This window comes from Neophocaena asiaeorientalis, unplaced genomic scaffold, assembly GCF_003031525.2.
Source record: "Neophocaena asiaeorientalis asiaeorientalis breed wild unplaced genomic scaffold, Neophocaena_asiaeorientalis_V1.1 scaffold357, whole genome shotgun sequence".
In the NCBI taxonomy this organism is placed as follows: domain Eukaryota; kingdom Metazoa; phylum Chordata; class Mammalia; order Artiodactyla; family Phocoenidae; genus Neophocaena; species Neophocaena asiaeorientalis.
Window position 1 is genome coordinate 1,531,940 of NW_020173270.1, and position 24,187 is coordinate 1,556,126.

General features: G+C 39.5%; 1 protein-coding gene across 1 annotated transcript in view; it reads left to right on the plus strand.

The window, feature by feature from the left end:
- LOC112400296 (zinc finger protein 699-like) overlaps positions 1–24,187 on the plus strand; it is a 65,781-nt gene that overhangs the window by 2,928 nt on the left and 38,666 nt on the right. Inside the window, exons 2-5 of the mRNA XM_024746006.1 lie at positions 271–397; positions 5,000–5,098; positions 5,487–5,670; positions 6,026–7,470. Of these exons, the coding sequence (XP_024601774.1) occupies positions 271–397; positions 5,000–5,098; positions 5,487–5,670; positions 6,026–7,470 (1,855 nt within the window). The remainder of the gene's footprint in view (positions 1–270; positions 398–4,999; positions 5,099–5,486; positions 5,671–6,025; positions 7,471–24,187) is intronic.

Below are 24,187 nucleotides of genomic sequence, written 5' to 3' on the forward strand. Positions count from 1 at the left end.
AGACTGGAATTGGTCACCATCAAACTGTGGAAAGATAAATTTATTGTTTCAAAAGTGTTGTTAAATCTGTGAGAAAATTTGATCAGTCAGGATGCTTATGTAGAACGAAGATCTGATGACTGAATCCTAGGGTAGATGTTGGGAGAATAGAATCTTCTGAACTCCCTATGAATTGATTCTCAGTTCCTCAGTATTTCCAGCCTCATTCATCCTCCTGCACACATTGGGGGAGTTGGCACTTTTCTGAACAAAATATGTGGAATGTTTTAGGAACCAGTGGTCTTTGAGGATGTGGCTGTGGACTTTACCCAGGAGGAGTGGGCTTTGCTAGATCCCGCTCAGAGAAACCTCTACAGAGATGTGATGCTGGAAAACTTCTGGAACCTGGCCTCATTAGGTAAGGGTGGCAACATTCCTTCATTTAGTCGTTTAGAAAACAGTTTTATCTCACTAATTGACTTTGTTCTAGGATTTGGGTTGAGGAATTGGAATAAATTGGTAAATAAGACAGACATGGTCACTGACCCCAAGGAACTTATAGTCTAGTGGCTTCACCATGAAAATAAACAATAACAATGCATATTGTTAAAATATTCTACCAGTATAAAACAGCAACAGAAAAAGAATCAGTGGAAATCTCCTTATCCATTCTGACACTGGCACTGAATGCAGACTTTTCATTTCATCCAGTGTTATAAAGATGCTGTTGGTCTTATTTTTCTTCATTCAGTCATTCTTTCATTCATTAAGCATTTTTTTGAGGGTGAACTCTATATCAAACCCTTTTGAATGTATACTATAAAAAACAAGATGTGACTGTATTCAAAATACTTAGGTGTAATGGGCAAGAAGATAAATATGAAATTAAGATTAAAAAAGAAAGAAAATAAACGTGTATTGAACTGACTTTCTCTTTTTCTTGTGGTTGGAAGCCTCAAGGCTTATTAAGTGTAGAAATTGTGGGCACAGACTTCGGGGGTCACTTTGGGGCACAGGGAGAAAATTGGTGGTTTGGGACCTTTTGAGAATTTTACAGCTGTTAGTGCCCTGTACCCAGAGACCACCAGTTAAGCAAGTTGGGTTTATTACTTTGAGCAGTGAGGGAGAACACATGCCATGGGGAGCCATGGCATGTCTCAGAAAGAAGGTGTTAGAAAGTAAATATTATAGGATTTGTGTACTTAGGTTGAATGACTTGGGGGTAGGTCTGTGGAAGCAGGCTGTATTGGTCTCCTAGGCCTTCCATAACAAAGCACCACAAACTGGGTGGCCAAGAACAACAGAACCTTATTCTTTTAAATTTCTGGAGGTTGGAAGTCTGAAATCAGGGTGTCACGACCCTTCCAAAGGCTCAGGAAAAATCTCTCCTTGTCCCCTTCCTAGCTGTTGGTGGTTGCCAGCAATCCTTGGCTTGCAGCTGCATCACTCTGATCTCTGCCTCCATCTTCACATGGCCTTCCTCCTCTGTCTCTAAGTCTTTCTGTCCTTGTAAGGACGCCAGTCATTGCATTTAGGGCCTACCCTAATCCAGTATAACTTACCTCAACTTGATTATATCTGCAAAGACCCTATTTCCAAATAAAGTAACATTCTGAAATTCTGGGAGGACAGGGATTTTTTTCTCAGTACACTTTATTTTTCTTAGAGCAGTTTATAGGTTCACAGCAAAATTGAGTAACAGGTACAGATAGATATTTCCCATATACCCCCTGTCCCCATACACTCACAGCCTTCCTACCAGAGTGGTATATTTGTTACAGTTGATGAACCTACACTGACACATCATTATCACCTTAAGTCCAGAGTTTATATTAGTGTTCACTGTTGGTCTTGTACATTTTAAGGTTTGGACAAATATATAATGACATATCCACCATTATAGTATCATAAAGTAGCTTCACTACCCTTAAAAATTCTGTATCCCCTTCACCCCAATTTATCTCTCCTTCCCCACAACTCCTGGCAACAACTGATCTTTTTACTGTCTCCATAGTTTTGCCTTTTCCAGAATGTCATGTAGTTGGAATCACACAGTATATATATATAACCTCTTCAGACTGGCTTCTTTCACTTAGTAATATGCATTTAAGGTTTTCCCACCTCTTTTCATGGCTGGATAGCTCATTTCTTTTTAGTGCTGATTAATATTTTATTGTCTGGATGTACCACAGCCTGTTTATCCATTCACCCACTGAAGAACATTTTGATTGCTTCCAAGTTTTGGCAATTATGAATAAAGCTGCTGTAAACATCCACATGCAGGTTTTTGTGTAGACATGTTGTTAACTCCTTTGGGTAAATTCCAGGGAGTGCAATTGCCTGTCTGTATGGTTAAGAGTATGTTTGGTTTTGTAAGAAACTGCCAAACTGTATTCCAAAGTGACTGTACCATTTTGCATTCCCACCAGCTCCACATTCTCAAAATTCTTTGTTGTCAGTGTTCCGGATTTTGGCCATTCTTATAGGTGTATAGTGGTATCTCATTGTTTTGATTTGCATCTTCCTGATGACATATGATGTGGAACATCTTTTCATATGCTTATTTGCCATCTGTGTATCTTCCTTGATGAGGTATCTGTTAAGGTTTTTGGCCCATTTTTTAAATCGGGTTGTTTGTTTTCTTTATTTTTGAGTTTTAAGAATTCTGTGTATATTTTGGATAACACTTCTTTATCAGATATGTCTTTTGCAGATAATTTCTTCCAGTCTGTGGCTTTTTATTCTCTTGGCAGTTTTTTCTCAGAGCAAAAGTTTTTAATTTTAATGAAGTCCAACTTGTCAATTCTTTCTTTCATGAATTGTGTCTTTCAGGTCATTATCTGTTGACCTTAAAAATAAGATAGTTATTTTACCAACAAAAATGGTTTATTTGGGCATAGCAGAGGAATTGCAATTTAGGACAAGAAAGCTATAACAAAAGCCATAGGCAAGTCCAAAAAACAAGGGAGAAGAACATAATTTTATAGAGAAAAAGGAGGAATTTGGGAGAGGTTGTTTTGGATGAAAGTCTATTGGAGAAAAATGAGAGTTCAGGGTGATGATGGTTTCATATTGGCTTAGTTGCTGGGGTAGTTGATTTCTTATAGGGGATGCAATGTACATCTTTTCCTGTCAGGATTATAACTGGTGATTCTTGATGATTCTTTTTTTTTTTTTTTTTTTTTTTTTTTTTTTTTGCAGTACACGGGCCTTTCACTGTTGTGGCCTCTCCTGTTGCGGAGCACAGGCTCCGGACGCGCAGGCTTAGCAGCCATGGCTCACGGGCATAGCCGCTCTAGCCGCTCCACGGCATGTGGGATCTTCCCAGACCGGGGCACGAACCCATGTCCCCTGCATTGGCAGGTGGACTCTCAACCACTGCGCCACCAGGGAAGCCCTGATGATTCTTTTGTTGGAGTCTGTAATCGACAATTCTTCCTGTAATTTGTTTTTTTATAAATTTATTTATTTTTGGCTGCATTGAGTCTTTCTTGCTGCACGCGGGCTTCCTCTAGTTGCAGTGAGTGGGGGCTACTCTTCGTTGCGGTGCACAGGCTTCTCATTTTGGTGGCTTCTTGTTGTGGAGCATGGGCTCTAGGCACGTGGACTTCAGTAGCTGTGGCACGTGGACTCAGTAGTTGTGGTTCATGGGCTCTAGAGCACAGGCTCAGTAGTTGTGGCACACGGACTTAGTTGCTCCATGGCAAGTGGGATCTTCCCGGACCAGGGCTCGAACTGGTGACCCCTGCATTGGCAGGCGGATTCTTAACCACTGTGCCACCAGGGAAGCCCTCTTCCTATAATTGATGTCCTGTGGAACTGCATGAAAGCTTCCCCTTCCAGCCTCTCAACTCCATTTTAGTAAGTTTCCCCTGATTAATTTTCACCTATCTAACAAGTCATCGCCAAATCTTAGGTCACCTACATTTTTTCCTATGTTATCTTCTAGGAGTTCTATAGTTTTATGTTTTACATTTAGATCTGTGATCTATTTTGAGCTAATTTTTTACTCCCTATTGATGGGGCCCCAACTTTTCCTGAAGCTTTGGATGCCTCCCCCTGTATTTTGAGTTAATTTTTGCAAGAGTGTAAGGTCTGTATCAAGATTCTTTTTTTTTTTAAATGTATGTTGATGTCTAGTAGTTATTTTAGCACTGTTTGTTGGAAAGACTATATTTTTCTCTATTGTATTGCCTTTGCACCTTTGTCAAAGATAAGTTGACCATATTTATGACTATATTTATATTGACTTATTTATGGACTGTATTCTGTTCCATTGATCTGTTTGGGCATGAAATTTTTTTTATATTATGCTGTCATTTATTTATTTATTTTTATTGGAGTAGAGTTGCTTTACAATGTTGTGTTAGTTTCTGCTGTACAGCAAAGTGAGTCAGTTATACATATACATATTTCCACTCTTTTTTAGATTTCCTTCCTATTTCGGTCACCACAGATCATTGAGTAGATTTCCCTGTGCTGTACAGTAGGTTCTCATTAGTTGTCTATTTTATACATAGTAGTGTATATATGGACATGAATTTTTTAGGGGCACCGTTCAACCCAGTCCCTAGGTGTTCACTTTAGATTGGATGCTGACAGAAATCTGGATGCAGGGGAAATTCTATTAGTATTTTGTGGATGGCACAGTGATATTTTTTGTCTGTCCCTAGGCTAAATTATGAAGTAGCCTTATTTTGTTTCATCTTATCATGGTCTCAGAGTAACCTTGTCTGAGATTGGTATTCTGAGATTATTTATCTTCAACAGGAGAACAGTATGACCTGCCTGTGAATATTGGACCAGTTTCTAATAATACTGAGGTTTAGGTGTGAATGTCAGATCAGTTCTAGACATCACACCACCCCTCCCACCTTAAAAAAATAAATTCAACATTTTGTTGCAATTAAGCTCCTACTTGCTTTAGAGTAACAGAAGAGCAAAGTTTTTGCCCTGTCTCATGGAAATGTTTATGGTTCCTCATTGTTTTCCCTCATGATATACCTTTCCACATGAACAGGGTATCCACTACACACACCCTATCTGATCTCCCAGTGGAAACAAGAGGAGGACCTGGAGATAGCAGAGAGAGGACCCACCCAGGGGGAGCATCAGGAAGGCAAGAATCCTTGGGAGAAACTGACTTGGTTGGGGGATATTACATTTGGAAAAATCAAATAAAAGCAAAATGAAACTTTGCCATGTCTGAGGAAGCTGATCTTCCACAGATAACTTCGATTACTATTTTGACTTTTCATCAGTCCTTGTTCTTGGGAAAGCCCATATTTCCTCTTCGTAATGTAGTATTTGGTCATGCGCATTTTACCCAGTTCCTTTTTGTTTTGCTCCCCTAGGAATACCCTATTTATGTTACCATCAGTCTCAATCTTTGTGGGATTATTTCTTAATTGCTTTGCCATTTTGACCCTGTGCTTATTGGGAAAGTCCTGAACCAGCCACACTGCCAAAAGTCCTTCTTTCATGATGCCTTTACTTTTTTGTTTCAGGTTTTGAGACTCAACTTAAAACTAATGAATTAGTCGCTGCACAAGATATTTATGGAGAAAAAATATCCAGTGAACAGAATGTAGTAAGATTCAAAAGGAGTGCTTCCTCGTTGTCCATTTTACACAAAAGCTGGGAATACCATGGTTTTGATTATCAGAACAAAAACCATGAGAGACATTTGAGGTGAGTGCTATTCATATAAGAGAGAGTAGTGTCTCAGGAGAGAATCTTAAAATGTCATGAAATTGAAAAAACATGTATATAAAACTTGGTCAAAAATTGTGATTTCATATGGAATTTTCATAAGATATTTTTTCCACAAATGAGACTGAGCTCTTCCATGTTTGACACATAATTCATTTGTAAGCAACCATCAGAAAAACCCCATAAGCCAAAAACTCAGTGATAATATTGGCTATCGTAGAGCCCTCTGTGAGAACTTTCAGCTTATCATTGGACAGGGAAGGAAACAGATGTAGTCACTGAAAATGGTAAAAATTTACTTGCTGCTAATAATGTGCTTTTTATTTTTTAAAAGAAGTCACATGGTGGAGAACATCTATGAACACAACGAAGAAAATCAGTGTAGACAAACCTTCAGCCATATCTCAAATCTTAATATACTCAAGAGAACTACTGAAGTAAAAGCCTTTGAATGCCAAGAGTGTAAAAAGGCCTTCACAGATCATTTATCCCTTAAGAATCACATAAGGTCTCACACTGGAAGCAAACCCTATCAGTGTAAGGAATGTGGGAAAGCTTTCCATTTTTTTGCTTGTTTTAAGAAGCATATGAAAACTCCCACTGAAGAGAAACCCTATGAATGTAAGGAATGTACCAAAGCCTTCAGTTGTTCTTCATTCTTTAGGGCGCATATGAAGATTCACACAGGAAAGACAAACTATGAATGCAAGGAATGTGGGAAAACCTTTAGCTGTTCTTCATCCCTTACAGAGCACAAAAGAATTCACAGTGGAGATAAGCCTTATGAATGTAAGGAGTGTGGGAAAGCCTTTAGTTGTTCCTCCTCACTCTCCAAACACAAAAGAATTCACAGTGGAGATAAGCCATATGAGTGTAAGGAGTGTGGGAAGGCCTTCAGTTCCTCTTCTCACCTTATAATACATATAAGAATCCATACTGGAGAGAAGCCTTATGAATGTAAAGAGTGTGGGAAAGCCTTCAGTGAGTCCTCAAAGCTCACTGTACATGTCAGAACACATACGGGAGAGAAACCCTATAAATGTAAGGAATGCGGGAAAGCCTACAATTGTCCATCCTCCTTAAGTATCCATATGAGAAAACACACTGGGGAGAAACCCTATGAATGTCTGGAATGTGGAAAAGCCTTCTATCTTCCCACTTCCCTGAATACACATGTGAAAAATCAAAGTAGAGAAAAACCCTACGAATGTAAGGAATGTGGAAAAGCCTTCAGTTGTCCCTCGTCCTTTAGAGCACATGTGAGAGATCACACTGGAAAGGTGCAGTACGAATGTAAGGAATGTGGGAAGGCCTTTAGTCGTTCCTCATCCCTCACCGAACACTTAAGAACTCACAGTGGAGAGAAGCCTTATGAATGTAAGGAATGTGGGAAAGCCTTTATTAGTTCCTCCCACCTTACGGTACATACAAGAACTCACACTGGAGAGAAACCTTATGAATGTAAGAAATGTGGAAAAGCCTTCATTTACCCATCAGCCCTTAGGATCCACATGAGAACGCACACTGGGGAGAAACCCTATGAATGTAAGGAGTGTGGGAAAGCCTTTCGCCATTCTTCATACCTTACTGTCCACACAAGGATGCACACTGGAGAGAAACCCTTTGAATGTCTGGAATGTGGGAAAGCATTCAGTTGTCCTTCATCCTTTCGAAGACATGTAAGAAGCCACACTGGTGAGAAGCCCTATGAATGTAAGGAGTGTGGGAAAGCCTTTGTTTGTCCCGCTTACTTTCGAAGACATTTGAAAACTCACACTAGAGGAAACATATAAAGTAAGGAATAAGGAAATGTCTGCAAGACTTTTTCAGATCTTAGCACGCAAGGTCTCACACTGTGGAGACACCCTGTGAATGTAAGAAATTGTCGCTCATCGTTTTGAAGACTTGAGAACTCACAACTAAGAGAAACCCTGTGTATGTAAATCATGTGGTAACACCTTCATGAACGTTATTTACTGTGTTCTAAGAAAATTCATACTAGAAGCAAAGATTGGTGCCTCATCCTTAAAGTGGACTACTGCTGGCTTGTTGATTTCCAGTTTTAATTTTCTGATGAATGTTTAAGGTGATAAATTTCCCCTAATACCTTTCAGCTGTAGCTGCATATGTTTTATGAGGTACTTCTGTTTTGGTTTGGATGTAAATGTTATTTCCATTACAGAGTTTTTTGGACCCATTGGGGAGTTGAAGTGTATTTTTTTGTATGCAGGCATGAGTGGTCTTTTTTTATTATTATTATTAGTTTCTAATTTACTCTCATTGTTCTCTAAGTATGCAGTCATTGTGATTATCAACACTTCGGTATTTGTAATTTCTTTTGTAAATGGTAATTTCATTTTGATCTAGTATGGCAGAAACTGGAAATTGCCTACCCAATATTCCCCCCCCCCCCCCTTTTTTTTTTTTGGCGGTACGCGGACCTCTCACTGTTGTGGCCTCTCCCGTTGCAGAGCACAGGCTCTGGATGCACAGGCCCAGCAGCCATGGCTCACAGGCCCAGCCGCTGCATGACATGTGGGATCTTCCCGGACTGGGGCACGAACCCGTGTCCCCTGCATCGGCAGGTGGACTCTCCACCACTGCACCACCAGGGAAGCCCTACTTGTCCTTTTTTAATGTATGTGTATCTCTGTCTATATCTAGTTACATACATATACGTAAAACATGTTATAATACACGTAAATTATGTGTATTTTATATATGTGTGTGTGTATTGCAGATAACTTTTCCCAGTCTCTGACATGTCTTCATGCTTTTCATTTTTGTAAACTACAAAGGGAATTTATTGGTTTGATTACTGAAAAATCCTTGGGTATAAGTAACTTCAGAGGTGGCTGGGTCCTGGAGCTAAAAAGATGTTATCTGGATGAGTTCTGTTTCCATGTCTTGTCTGTGCATCTTTCTGCATTAGCTATTCTTCCTTGTGGGCTCTTTTTCTTCACAGTGGCCCTCAGAAGAACCAGGCTGCTTTCTTTCTGGGTTGAAGTCTCAAGGAGAAGAGAGTGATTGTCTTTCTGAACAATTCCAATATGATTATTACAGTTAAATCTGATTGGCTCACTTGCCAACTGTTATCGAATCACTGTGGCCAGAGGAATATAATTCTCTGGTTTGTTTAGGACTGGCTCCCATACTCATCCAGAAAAAGAGAGTGGAGTCAGTCCTAACTGAATCATAGGGTCCTGGCAATTGTGATGTATATGGTGAAGGGAAGGAGGCAGCGGGGGCAGGTAGGGTGTAGAAATAGATGCAATAATAACATCAGCTAGCACAATATGCTCATTCTGGTCTTAGCAATGGTAGGGAACTATGAAGTCTGGGAACTCTCAGCCAAGGCTGAGTAGTTCTAGAAATCCTTTCAGAAAGTTCGATTCCGTCTGTTACCATCTCTTTAGATTGCTAAGATGGTTTCTCAATCTTTACTTGGCTTTGCAGTATTTTTGGATATCCGGTAGCAAGAGCCTTCCAACTTTTTTATTCATCAGGATTGTTTTCCTTCTCTATTCCTGATTTGATTCTATATTAATTTTAGATCTTACCAATTTTCACAAGTCTTCTGGGACTTTGCTTGGGATTGCATTGACTTTAGAGAATAACCTGAATAAAATTGACATCTTTACAATACTGAGTCTTCTAATTGATGAACATAGTATAATTATCCATTTATCTAGGTCGTCTTTAATTCCTCTTAACAGTGTTTTGTAGTTTTAATTGTAGAGGTCTTGAAGTAACTTTAATTTATTTCTAGGTATGTGATATGTTTTCCTTTGTAAATATTTTTATTTATTTTTCGATTTTGGGGGCTAGCACATAGGATTGCAATTTCTTTTTGTACATTGATCTTTTATCCATGATATTTATAAATTCAATTATTTATTCCAATAGTTTATGAATTATTTTGGATTTTCTGTGTATACAATACTGTCAGTGCCAATAAAAGAAAGTCTTACTTGATTTCTAAACTTTACCTTTTATTTTTCTTGCCTCATTGCTTTATAGTGATAAATAGAAATGGTAAAAATGAACATCTTTGCCCTGTTCCTGATGTTAGGGGAAAGTATTCTATATTTTACCATTAAGTATAATAATAGCTGTAAGTTTTTCATAGATAACTTTTTTAAATGAAAGGAATTCTATTCCTTGATCATCAAAAGAGTTTTTTTTTAATCGTCAATGATACTGAATTTTATCTAGTGCCTTTTCTGTCTATGTCAGAGTCTTTAAAAACTCCTTTGGTCTCAATGTGGTGAATTACTACATTCCTTGATTTTCAAATGGTAAAACAAGATGTATTCCTGGAATAAACTATACTTGGAAATGGTATATATTAGCTTATTAGCCTTTTCATTTTGCTAGATTCAAAATGCTATTTAAAAAAAATTATTTCTGTGTCTGTGTTAATGAGGCTTGTCTTGTAGTTTCTTTTATGTTAATATCCTTTATGCTTTGTATCAGGTTTACGCTGCTTCATAAAAGAAGTTGGAAATTGTTTTGAAAAACTTTATATGAAATTTAAACTATCTACTATCTATTTTTTATGTGTTTGGAAAAATTCACCTGGGAATCTAGTTTTGGGTTTTCTTCATAGGAAGCTTTTGTAAGATAGTTTCACTCATGAATTACACCAAACACATAAATAGACAAAAGGTTATTTAATTTTTTTATTTGTTTTTGTGTTAGTTTTGCTAAATTGTATCTGTCCATTCCATAACTTTCCAAATTTGTTGGCATAAAGTTATTCATAATATCCTATAATTTCTTTTTAATGTCTGAAAGCTGTAATCATATCCCCTTTTTCATTCCTGATCTTGGTAGTTTATGTTGTCCCTTTCTTTTTCTTCATCTTGGTAGGGATTTTGATATGTTAATTATTTTTGAAGAACCAACTCTCAGTTTATTATGCTTCTAATTCTTTAATTTTTGGTCTTATTCCTTCTACTGAATTTGGGTTTAATTTTCTCTTATTCCCCTAGCTATTTGTGATAGTCACTTGTATCAGTGCCTGCCTTCTACTGTGTCCAATTTGCTTATGTAACCATCCAATCAGAATATTCTACTATTAGCATTATCAGTTGAAATGCATTTGAGATATATGCAGAGGATCACCTTTATGTGCCTGTTATCATAAGGCCGTATGGCTTCCTTGTTGGAATGGAAAGAAAACTGGACTGGAATCAAGGCACCTGATTTCCAGTCTTCACTTCTCAACTTTACCTCTGTGACCTTTGAAAAAAGTCATTTAAGCTTTCTGGTCCTTAGTTTGTGTGTGTGTGTGTGTGTGTGTGTGTGTGTGTATGTGTGTGTTAAAGTCTTTATTATGTAATAATTACAAGTTCATATTTTTGTAAAAAAAAAGTATATGGAAGTCCCATGTATTCATCACCCAGTCTCCTCCAGTGGAAATCCACAGAACTTATTCAGATTTAACCAATTTTAAATATGTGTGTGTGTGTGTGTGTGTGTGTGTGTGTGTTTGCAGTTTTAGCACTTGTGTAGATTAATGGAACCACTAACCTGTTTTACCCTTATAAATGACATCCATATCTCCTCAGTAGTTAAAGTAAAATTTATGACTAGTCCTGGATTTCTTCTTTTAAAGTGACTGACACTTCATAATGACTCAAACATTTGTTGAATAAATACATTTACCTGTGCTTTCTGCTAATAAGGTATATAGGACACAGTGTTCTGATCAGATCTATCCTGCAATTCATCATACACATTGTTTTATGAAATATGATAAGAATTCTAAACCCAGTACCTCCCTCTGTGAGGCCAGATTATCCAGAGAAGCTCTAAATTACCTGCTTTTCTGTTACCTTTCTCAATCATAAAATATATATATATATATTTTTTTCATAAAATATATTTTAAGGCTAACATATTTTTTAAAAATCTGGAAGGTGTTAAAAAATAGACAAGGGACAAGAAACAGTTTTTGTGTTTAGTCTAGGACAGATATGTTATCAACACTAGCCATAAATTAATCAAAGCCATTCAGTAGCATCAAAGGTGCACATAGGAAGTGCTACTGCAGTGGCTGCGGTGGGACCACATCCTTTCTGTGGGATCAGAAACACTTCCTTTTCTGTCCCAAGTTTTTAGACCATGGAGGAGTTTAGAAGACAGATTTAGAGAGGGCTTTGAAGAGAAGGGACTTATTTGGTTTTATGATATCATAAAAATAAGAGAAAATAATATTTAACATTTCATGAGTTTCACTCTGTGTCATTCACTATCTTAATATTTAAGATATTTCTATATATTAACGTATTTGATCATCACAAAAGTCTTATGAGGCAGATACTTATTATCCACCTAACACACCATAGTGAAATAGCAGAAATGAGCTCAAATAATTGGCCAGCGTTGTATATTTAGTACGTAGGGGAACTATGCCTGAATCCAGAAACCATGGTTTTTATTACTATACTGCCTCCAGAGATCAAAGAATTCTGAAGAACCAGTTAGGACAATCAGGCTTGTGTGTGGTTGGACAGGGAACTATTAGGGTAAGCTGTAGCTGACAGCATTTTCATATAACCTTCACTTAGCATCTTCTGGGCAAGCACCAGATATCTTTTCAACCATCCACAGCATATGGGCTCCTTATATTATGGAAGGAGTGTGATTACAAGGGAAGGAAATAATCCAGTCAATAAAGTATGAGACCAACATTGCTTTATCTTTGCGTGAAAACATATGGCTTGTTGTTAGCATTACATAAATATTATTAGTTTGATTCAACTGAACTAGTTAAGGTTTATTGAGCTCTGTGTCAGGCACTGTTTGAAGGACTTTACAGCTCTAATGCATTTTCTCTTCACACACACACACACACACACACACACAAAACACTTTGAGATAGATTCTGTCATTATCCACATTTCACAGATGGGGAAATTGAGGCAGAGAAACTAAGGAGTTTGCCCAAGGTCACACAACTGGCAGCTAAAATCTGCCTGGCCTCAGAATTCACACGTGTAACCACCATGTGTTACTACAGTTGACCCTTGAACAATGCTGCAGTTAGGGGCACCAACATGGAGCAGTAGAAAATCCATGTATTACTACACTTGACCCTTCATGTAAGTGATTCTGTATTCGCAGATTCAACCAACCGATCACATAGTACTATGGTCTGTGTGTAAGTGGACCTGCACAGTTCAAGCCCGTGTTCAAGGGTCAACTGTACTCAAAAGAGGAATTCGTGGGAATTCCACACCACAAAAATTATTAGTGTTAATATTAGTGTTTTTTCTGTTGCACAGCAACAAACACTGACAGTCTTTAGTCCATTTTCTAATTCAAAGTACACTTCCAAATAGTAATAACTTCATATACTTAACATTTGTTAAACATTTACCACGTGCCACACACTCACGAATCATCTTTTTATTATTTAAGAAATGAATTGCAAGATTTAATTTTATGTATTGATTGTGCTTCTGATTTGAAGATGAACGTCTGCCTGCAGTAATCCTTGTATTTTTGTTCTGTCTTGTTTTCACTTAATACATTAAAAAAATATATTGGGCACTTTCCTGGTGGCGCAGTGGTTAAGAATCCTATCAATGCAGGGGACACGGGTTTGAGCCCGGGTCCGGGAAGATCCCACAAGCCGCAGAGCAACTAAGCCTGTGCGCCACAACTACTGAGCCTGCGCTCTAGAGTCCGCGAGCCACAGCTACTGAGCCCGCATGCCACAACTACTGAAGCCTGCGCTCCTAGAGCCCGTGCTCCACAACAAAAAGAAGCCCTTGCTCACTGCAACTAGAGAAAGCCCGCGCCCAGCAATGAAGACCGAACACAGCCATAAATAAATAAATAAAGTTATTTATTTATTTATTTATTTATTTAAAATTGAAGTTAGTTGACATACGATATTAGGTTACTTTCAGGTGTGCAACATAGTGATTTGACAATCAAACCCATTATGAAATGATCACCATGATAAGTCTAGTAATCATTTGTCACCACAAAAATTATTAGTGTTATTGACTATATTCCTTATGCTGTATATTACATCCCTTTGACTTATTTTGTACCTGGAAATTTGTACCTTTTAATCCTCTTCACCTTTTTTTCTCTTTTCCCCACCACCCTCCCCTCTGGCAACCACCAGTTTGCTCTCTGTATCTAAAAGTCTGTTTCTGTTTTGTTTGTTCAATTCTTTTTTAGATTCCACATATGAGATCGTACAGTATTTGTTTTTCTGTTTCTGGCTTATTTCCCTTAGCATAATACCCTCAAGGTCCATCCTTGTTGTTTCAAATGACAGGACTTCATCCAAATCTCCACAACTTTTGATAATTGAATGACGTGTGTCTTATAAAAGGAAAATAATAGGTTCATAGAAAGCCCATGTCATAAAAACACCCAAGCCCCACTGTATCTTGTCTCTAGTCTGATGGGATACTGCTGGAAGGATGAAAGTACAGGCAGAAAAGTACCCAGTCGGGGCTTCCCTGGTGGCACAGTGGTTAAGAATCCTCCTGCCAATTCAGGGTACACGGGTTCGAGCCCTGGTCCGGGAAGATCCCACATCCTGTGGAGCAAGTAAGCCCGTGCGCCACAACTACTGAGCCTGTGCTCTAGAGCCCACGAGCCACAACTTCTGAGCCCATGTGCCACAACTGCTGAAGCCTGCGTGCCTAGAGCCTGTGCTACACAGCAAGAGAAGCCACCACAATGAGAAGGCTGTGCACCGCAACAAAGAGTAGCCACCCCCGCTTGCTGCAACTAGAGAAAGCCCGCGCTCAGCAACAAAGACCCAGTGCAACCAAAAATAAACACATAAACAAATAAATAAATAAAATAAAAGTACCCAGTGGGTGGAAAGAGTATTGTCTACTCTGCATTTATGTGAACTTAGGGTCTATTTAATTTTTTTTTAACAGAGTTTTGTTTGTTTTTGTTGCCTACTCTGTGCCAAAGAAGTATAGGCTCTGAGGAATCAGAAATGAATGAGACTCAGTCTATTTCCCTCCAAACACTCAGTATCTACTTGGATAAGGACAAAATAAAATATCTCCTCAGATCCAGAGATATTCATACTTTAGATGACAATTTATTTTAATCAAATAGTATGAAGCTGGCCTGTTAATAGTATCTGAAATTTATTGTGCCCTGTGTACATTCATTACATATGTAATTAAATATGTAGTTTCCACTATACTGTTTAATTCTTACAACAAAGCAGTTGTATCAACTAGGAATTGACTCAGATGACAACACTGAGGTTCAGAGATACAAAGAGCTTGCCCCACGTCACTCAAGATAATAAATAGAGGAGACAAAATTAAATTATCAGTCTCTGATGCCCATACACTAAATATCTTCACTTTGTTTCCATGCACTTCATAAAGTACAACAGAAGTACTTCAGAAGTACGGTGGTCTTAACTAAAAGCACAGCTAAGAAATATCTTTTAACTGATTTCCGTTTCCTAACTAAGAATGGAACACAACACTCTGCCTTTATGTCTCCTTTAGAGATTGAGAAGGACTAAAGCACAAGAATAAAGGAGGACATGGACAGCTGAAGCAAAATCTAGGGGCAGGAGCAAGAGAGACATCTGTGCTACATTACAATCTGCTGATCCTCTATGAGTCCTCCCTTGATCTCAGCTCTCCTTCCTAGAGTCAATGCAGCAAGGGTACCCCTTACCCTCCACTGAGGTCTACCGGGAACCCCTAAAAGGACAGAGGGCAGTGAACATGTGGTCTCTGCCTGAAGTGACCAGGCAAATAAAATGACAGGAGAGAATTCTGGCTAAGTGCCCTGTGTCTGGAGGCTGGATGCCTGGATTCAAACGTGAATTCACTCCTATTTTACCTCATGACCTAATACAAGTTATATTTAAATGCTGTGCTCCCTTATTCATCTGTGAAGTGACAATACTGTTCATTCCTCTTTCTTGGTGGTGATTACGCAGTTGAAATGAAACAAGCTACATGGAACACTTAGAGCCTGGAACCTAGGAAATCCTCAATGAAGAATCATGATACCATGTTTACTGTCTTATCCTCATCCACGTCCTCACTTCATGATTTTGGAGTACTTAGGGGACAGTTTAGAGAGAACTGCTTCCTGCTATCGTGGGGGTAATGCCCATGGGAACTAGCACTAATGTGGGAGGAAAGCAGAACTCTGAATGAGAGCTCTTGGACCCCACCAGAACCAAGGACATAAAACGTCAGTGCCCGGAGCTGAAACTTTGCACACTAGTGCCCTACCATCTGTCTATCCCAACTGTTTTGCTTGTTCTGACCATGAGGAAACACCACTCCCGCGACCCCTCCTCCATTCACTGTCTCCCATAGCACTCACTGGGCTGTGCTGAGACCCTGCTGGTGCATGCCAAGGGGGACCAGTCTGATGCCCCTCTCTGCCTGGTGAGCAATGATGGCTGAAGCTCTATCCTCAGGATTGGCAGAAAGACAGACTCCAGCCAGAGCCTCCTGATGGGGATGACTAGTCTGGGAGGAGGAGGCACAGGTGTGAAGCCTGCTAGACATGGACCGGCAACCTGAAGGGCTGGAGACACAGGCTGACTATTTACAGTTGCGGGGCCTTGAATGCTTGATGCACAGAGCTCCTAATTAGCTAGATTAGTCCATGCCCTCCATTTTCTGAAGACTTCACAACTTTGGGAGAACCACAAGAAGAGAAAAGTCAGTGTCCATGGTTCAGCTCAATTACTTCTGAGCCCCACGTCTTCCCAGGGGAAAGTTCACTTGGCCTCCTCTCGTCACATATCCAAAGGGCCCTTCCTGTAAAGATCAGGCTTATCATTTCCTCACCTTAAAATTCAATTGCAATATTGATGACTGAAATTGCATTCATGATGAAATAATATCAGGAATATTGGCGTCTTTATTGTTAACATTTACCATGCTAGAATCCGAAAATATTTCCATGTTTGAACACTTTTATATGAGCAAGAAAACCTTCACAGTTTTCTCAATATAAGTCCTTCTCATTCCGTGTAGAGTTTAGTCCGTATTAATTTTTTGTTGCTAATTTAAATTATATCCTTGGTTTTTTTTTGTTTTGTTTTTTTTGTGGTACGTGGGCCCCTCACTGTTGTGGCCTGTCCCGTTGCGGAGCACAGGCTCCGGATGCGCAGGCTCAGCGGCCATGGCTCACGGGCCCAGCCGCTCCGCGGTATGTGGGATCTTCCCGGACCGGGGCACGAACCCGTGTCCCCTGCATCGGCAGGCGGACTCCCAACTACTGCGCCACCAGGGAAGCCCCTTGGTTTTATTTATTCCTAATTGGTTTATTTTGGCATAGTAGAAAATAATTAAATTGTATATTTGCATTGTCTAGCACTCTTTATTCTAAGAGTGCCTCTAGTTGTTTTTCTTGAGTAGAAGTATATTATCTGAAACTATTCATCATTGTGGTTTTTCCCTTTTGCATAGGCTACCTCTCCTTGTAACACAATAAAATGGTGATAGAATGGCGACATCCAAAAAAATTTAAAAATGGGCAGAAAACCTGAATAGACTTTTTTTTAAAGGCAATATGCAGATCGCCAACAGACACATGGAAAGATGCTCAACATCACTAATCATCAGGGAGAAGCAAATCAAAACCACTTGTCAGAATGGCTATTATCAAAAAAACGAGAGAAATAAATGGTGATGAGGATGTGAAGAAAAGGGAACCCTCCTGTACTTTTGTTGAGAGTGTAAATTGGTGCAGCCACCATGGAAAACAGTATGGAGATTCCTCAAAAAATTAAAAATAGAAGTACCAGCAGTTCCACTTCTGGGTATGTACTCAAAGAAAATGAAAATACTAATTCAAAAGGATATATGCACCCTTATGTTCATTACATTATTTACAATAGCCATGATATGGAAGCCACCTAAGAGCCCATCAACAGATGAATGGATAAAGAAGATTGGTATATATATATATATATATATATATATATAGATTTCACTTGTATGTGGAATCTAAAAATCAAAACAAATAAACAAACATAACAAAACAGGCATAGATACAGAGGACAAACAGGTGGTTGTCAGGGAGGTGGGTGGGGGGAGATAGAAATAGGAGAGGGAAATTAAGAGATACAAACTTTCAGTTACAAAATAAATAAGTCATAGATATGAAATGTACACTGTGGAAAATATAGTCAATAACTATGTAATATCTTTGTATGGTGACAGATGACAACTTGTCATGGTGATCGTTTCAAAATGTATAGAAATATCAAATCACTATATTGTGTACCAGCAACTAACATAGTGTTGTAGGTCAATTATACTTCAAAAAACAAACAATCTCATTGAAAAAGAGATCTAATTTGTGGCCACCAGAAATGGGGAGTGGGGGAGGGAGAATTGGATGAAGGTTGTTAAAGGCACAGACATTATGCTATAAAGTAAATAAGTACTAAGGATGTAATGCACAACATGACAAAGCTAATTGACACTACTATACATTATATATAAAAGCTGTTAAAAGAGTACATCCTCAGAGTTCTCACCCAACCATAAGTACATTTCTAAGAGCTTTGTTGAGGTATAATTGATATACAGTAAGCCACATGATTTAATAAGTTTTCACATGTGTATATACTTATAAAACCACCACCTTGGGCTTCCCTGGTGGCGCAGTGTTTGGGAGTCCGCCTGCCGATGCAGGGGACATGGGTTCGTGCCCCGGTCCGGGAGGATCCCACATGCCGTGGAGCGGCTGGGCCCGTGAGCCACGGCCGCTGGGCCTGTGCGTCCGGAGCCTGTGCTCCGCAACGGGAGAGGTCACAACAGTGGGAGGCCTGCGTACCGCAAAAAAAAAAAAAACAAAAAAACAAAAAAAAAACCACCTTACTAAAGATAATAAACGTATTCATCAGCCCAGAAGTTTCCTCTTTGTCCAACGCAATTCCTCCCTGCCATCCCTCTTCCTTTCCCACCAGGCAACCACTGATTGGATTTCTGTCACTATAGATTTTTTTTACATTTTCTAGAATTTTAAATAAATGGAATCAGGAGGAGCTTCAAGATGGCGGAAGAGTAAGACATGGAGATCACCTTACTCCCCACAAATACATCAGAAATACATCTACATGTGGAACAACTCCTACAGAACACCTACTGAATGCTGGCAGAAGACCTCAGACCTTCCAAAAGGCAAGAAACTCCCCTACCTCCCTGGGTAGGGCAAAAGAATAAAGAAAAAACAGAGACAATAGAATAGGGACGGGACCTGCACCAGTGGGAGGGAGCTGTGAAGGAAGATAGGTTTCCACACACTAAGAAGCCCCTTCGCAGGAGGAGACTGCGGGTGGCGGAGGGGGGAAGCTTCGGAGCCGCGGAGGAGAACACAGCAACAGGGGTGCGGAGGGCAAAGCAGACAGATTCCCGCACAGAGGATCGGTGCCGACCGGCATTCACCAGCCCGAGAGGCTTGTCTGCTCACCCGCCGGGGCGGGCAGGGGGCTGGGAGCTGAGGCTCGGGCTTCGGTCAGAGCGCAGGGAGAGGACTGGGGTTGGCAGTGTGAACACAGCATGCAGGGGGTTAGTGCGCCATGGCTGGTCGGGAGGGATTCCGGGGAAAAGTCTGGACCTGCCGAAGAGGCAAGAGACTTTTTCTTGCCTCTGTTTCCTGGTGTGAGAGGAGAGGGCATTCAGAGCAATGCTTAAAGGAACTCCAGAGACGGGCGCGAGCTGCGGCTAACAGGGCGGACCCCAGAGACGGGCATGAGAAGCTAAGGCTGCTGCTGCAGCCACCAAGAAGCCTGTGTGCGAGCACAGGTCACTATCCACACCTCCCCTCCTGGGAGCCTGTGCAGCCCGCCACTGCCAGGGTCCCAGGATCCAGGGACAACTTCCCTAGGAGAACACACGGCACCTCAGGCTGATGCAACGTCACTCCGGCCTCTGCCACCGCAGGCTCGCCCCGCATCCTTGCCCCTCCCGCTCCCCGGCCTGAGTGAGCCACAGCCCCCGAATCAGCTGCTGCTTTAACCCCGTCCAGTCTGAGCGAAGAACAGATGCCCTCAGGTGACCTACACACAGAGGCGGGTCCAAATCCAAAGCTGAACCCCAGGAGCTGTGCGAACAAAGAGAAAGGGAAATCTCTCCCAGCAGCCTCAGGAGCAGTGGATTAAATCTCCACAATCAACTTGATGTACCTGCATCTGTGGAATACATGAATAGACAACGAATCATCCCAAACTGAGGAGGTGGGCGTTGGGAGCAACAATATATATTTTTCCCCCCTTTTTCTCTTTTTGGGGGTATGTATGTGTATCCTTGCAATCTGTATAGCTTTGCTTTTACCATTTGTCCTAGAGTTCTGTCTGTCCGTTTTTTGGGTTTTTTTTAGTATAGTTTTTAGCACTTGTTATTATTGGTGGATTTGTTTTCTGGTTTGGTTGCTCTCTTCTTTCTTTCTTTTTTTAAATATTTTATTTTTTAAAAACTTTTCTTATTACTTTAACAAAATTTTTAATAATTATTTTTTATTTTAATAACTTTTATTTTACATTATTTTATTTTACCTTCTTTCTTTCTTTCTTTCTTTTTTCTCTCCCTTTTATTCTAAGCTGTGTGGATGACAGGCTCTAGGTGCTCCGGCCAGGTGTCAGGGCTGTGCCTCTGAAGTGGGAGAGCCAAGTTCAGGACACTGGTCCACAAGAGACCTCCCAGTTCCATGTGATATCAAACAGCGAACATCTCCCAGAGATCTCCATCTCAACGCCAAGACCCAGCTCCACTCAATGACCAGCAAGCTACAGTGCTGGACACCCTATGACAAACAACTAGCAAGACAGGAACACAGCACTTTCCATTAGCAGAGAGGCTGCCTAAAATCATAATAAGACCACAGACAGCCTGAAACACACCACCATATGTGGACCTGCCTACCAGAAAGACAAGGTCCAGCCTCATCCACCAGAAGACAGGCACTAGTCCCCTCCACCAGGAAGCCTACACAACCCACTGAACCAACCTTAGCCACTGGGAGCAGACACCAAAAACAACGGGAACTACGAAACTGCAGCCTGCGAAAAGGAGACCCCAAACACAGTAAGTTAAGCAAAATGAGAAGACAGAGAAACACACAGCAGATGAAGGAGCAAGGCAAAAACCCACCAGACTTAACAAAGGAAGAGGAAATAGGCAGTCTAACTGAAAAAGAATTCAGAATAATGATAGTAAAGATGATCCAAAATCTTGGAAATAGAATGGAGAAAATACAAGAAACATTTAACAAAGAACTAGAAGAATGAAAGAGCAAACAAACAGTGATGAATAACAAAGTAAATGAAATTTTAAATTCTCTAGAAGGGATCAATAGCAGAATAACTGAGGCAGACGAATGGATAAGTGACCTGGAAGATAAAATAGTGGAAATAACTACTGCAGAGCAGAATAACGGAAAAAGAATGAAAAGAATTGAGGACAGTCTCAGAGACCGCTGGGACAACATTAAACGCACCAACATTCGAATTATAGGGGTCCCAGAAGAAGAAGAGAAAAAGAAAGGGACTGAAAAAATATTTGAAGAGATTATAGTTTAAAGCTTCCCTAATACAGAAAAGGAAATAGTTAATCAAGTCCAGGAAGCACAGAGAGTTCCATACGGGATAAATCCAAGGAGAAACGTGCTGAGACACATATTAATAAAGCTATCAAAAATTAAATACAAAGAAAATATATTAAAAGCAGCAAGGGAAAAACAACAAATAACACACAAGGGAATCCCCATAAGGTTAACAGCTGATCTTTCAGCAAAACCTCTGCAAGCCATAAGGGAATGGCAGGACAAATAGGAACATACATATCAATAATTACCTTAAATGTAAATGGATTAAAATTTCCAGCCAAAAGACATAGACATACAAAAACAACACCTGGATACATGCTGTCTACAAGAAACCCACCTCAGACCTAGGGACACATACAGACTGAAAGTGAGGGGATAGAAAAAGATATGCCATGCAAATGGAAATTTAAAAAAAGGTGGAGTAGCAATTCTCATGTCAGACAAAATAGACTTTAAAACAAACCTTGGTAAATTTAAGAAAATTGAAATCGTATCAAGTATCTTTTCCGACCAAAACGCTATGAGACCAGATATTACAGGAAAATATCTGTAAAAACTACAAACACATGGAGGCTAAACAATACACTACTTAATAACCAAGAGATCACTGAAGAACTCAAAGAGGAAACCAAAAAATACCTAAAAACAAATGACAGTGAAAACACAATGACACAAAACCTATGGGATGCAGCAAAAGCAGTTCTAAGAGGGAAGTTTATAGCAATACAATACTACCTTAAGAAACAGGAAACATCTCAAATAAACAACCTAACCTTGCACCTAAAGCAATTAGAGAAAGAAGAACAAAAAAACCCCCAAAGTTAGCAGAAGGAAAGAAATCATAAAGATCAGATCAGAAATAAATGAAAAAGAAATGAAGGAAACAATAGCAAAGATCAATAAAATTAAAGCTGGTTCTTTGAGAAGATAAACAAAATTGATAAACCATTAGCCAGACTCATCAAGAAAAAAAGGGAGAAGACTCAAATCAATAGAATTAGAAATGAAAAAGGAAAAGTAACAATTGACACTGCAGAAATACAAAGGACCATGAGAGATTACTACAAGCAATTATATGCCAATAAAATGGACAGCCTGGAAGAAATGGACAAATTCTTAGAAAAGCACAACCTTCTGAGACTGAGCCCGGAAGAAGTAGAAAATATAAACAGACCAATCACCAGCACTGAAATTGAGACTGTGATTAAAAATCTTCAAACAAACAAAACCCCAGGACCAAATGGCTTCACAGGCAAATTCTATGAAACATTTAGAGAATAGCTAATACCTATCCTTTTCAAACTCTTCCAAAATATAGCAGAGGGAGGAACATTCCTAAACTCATTCTATGAAGCCACCATCACCCTGATACCAAAACCAGACAAAGATGTCACAAAGAAAGAAAACTACAGGCCAATATCACTGATGAACATAGATGCAAAAATCCTCAACAAAATGCAAGCAAACAGAATCCAACAGCAAATTAAAAGGATCATATACCATGATCTAGTGGGGTTTATCCCAGAAATGCAAGAATTCTTCAATATATGCAAATCAATCAATGTGATACACCATATTAACAAATTGAAGGAGAAAAACCATGTGATCATCTCAACAGATGCAGAAAAAGCTTTTGACAAATTCAACACCCAATTATGTTAAAAACCGTCCAGAAAGTAGGCATAGAGGGAACTTACCTCAACATAATTATAAGGCCATATATGACAAACCCACAACCAACATCATTCGCAATGGTGAAAAACTAAAATCATTTCCTCTATATCAGGAACAATACAAGGTTGTCCACTCTCACAACTGTTATTCAACATAGTATTGGAAGCTTTAGCCACAGCAGGCAGACTAGAGAAAGAAATAAAAGGAAACCAAATCCAAAATGAAGAAGTAAAGCTGTCACTGTTTGCAGGTGACATGATACTCCACATAGAGAATCCTAAAGATGCTACCAGAAAACTACTATAGCTAATCAATGAATTTTGTAAGGTAGCAGGATATAAAATTAATGCACAGAAATCTCTTACATTCCTATACACTAATGATGAAAAATCTGAAAGAGAAATTAAGGAAACACTCCTATCTACCACTGCAACAAAAAGAATAAAATACCTAGGAATAAACCTACGTAAGGAGACAAAAGACCTGTATGCGGAAAACTATAAGACACTCATGAAAGAAATTAAAGATGACACAAATAGATGGAGAGATATACCATGTTCTTGGATTGGAAGAATCAACATTGTGAAAATGACTGTACTACCCAAAGCAATCTACAGATTCAATGCAATCCCTATCAAACTACCACTGGCATTTTTCACAGAACTAGAACAAAAAATTTCACAATTTGTATGGAAACACAAAAGACCCCGAATAGCCAAAGCAATCTTGAGAAAGAAAAACGGAGCTGGAGGAATCAGCTCCCTGACTTAAGACGATACTACAAAGCTACAGTCATCAAGACAGTATGGTACTGGCACAAAAACAGAAATATAGATCAATGGAACAGGATAGAAACCCAGAGATAAACCCATGCACATATGGTCACCTTATCTTTGATAAAGGAGGCAAGAATATACAGTGGAGAAAAGACAGCCTCTTCAATAAGTGGTGCTGGGAAAGCTGGACAGCTACTTGTAGAAGAATGAAATTAGAAAACTGCCTAACACCATACACAAAAATAAACTCAAAACGGATTAGAGACCTAAATGTAAGGCCAGACACTAAAAACTCTTAGAGGAAAACAGGCAGAACACACTATGACATAAATCACAGCAAGATCCTTTTTGACCCACCTCCTAAAGAAATGGAAATAAAAACAAAACCAAAAACAAATGGGACCTAATGAAACTTAAAAGCTTTTGCACAGCATGGGAAATGATAATCAAGA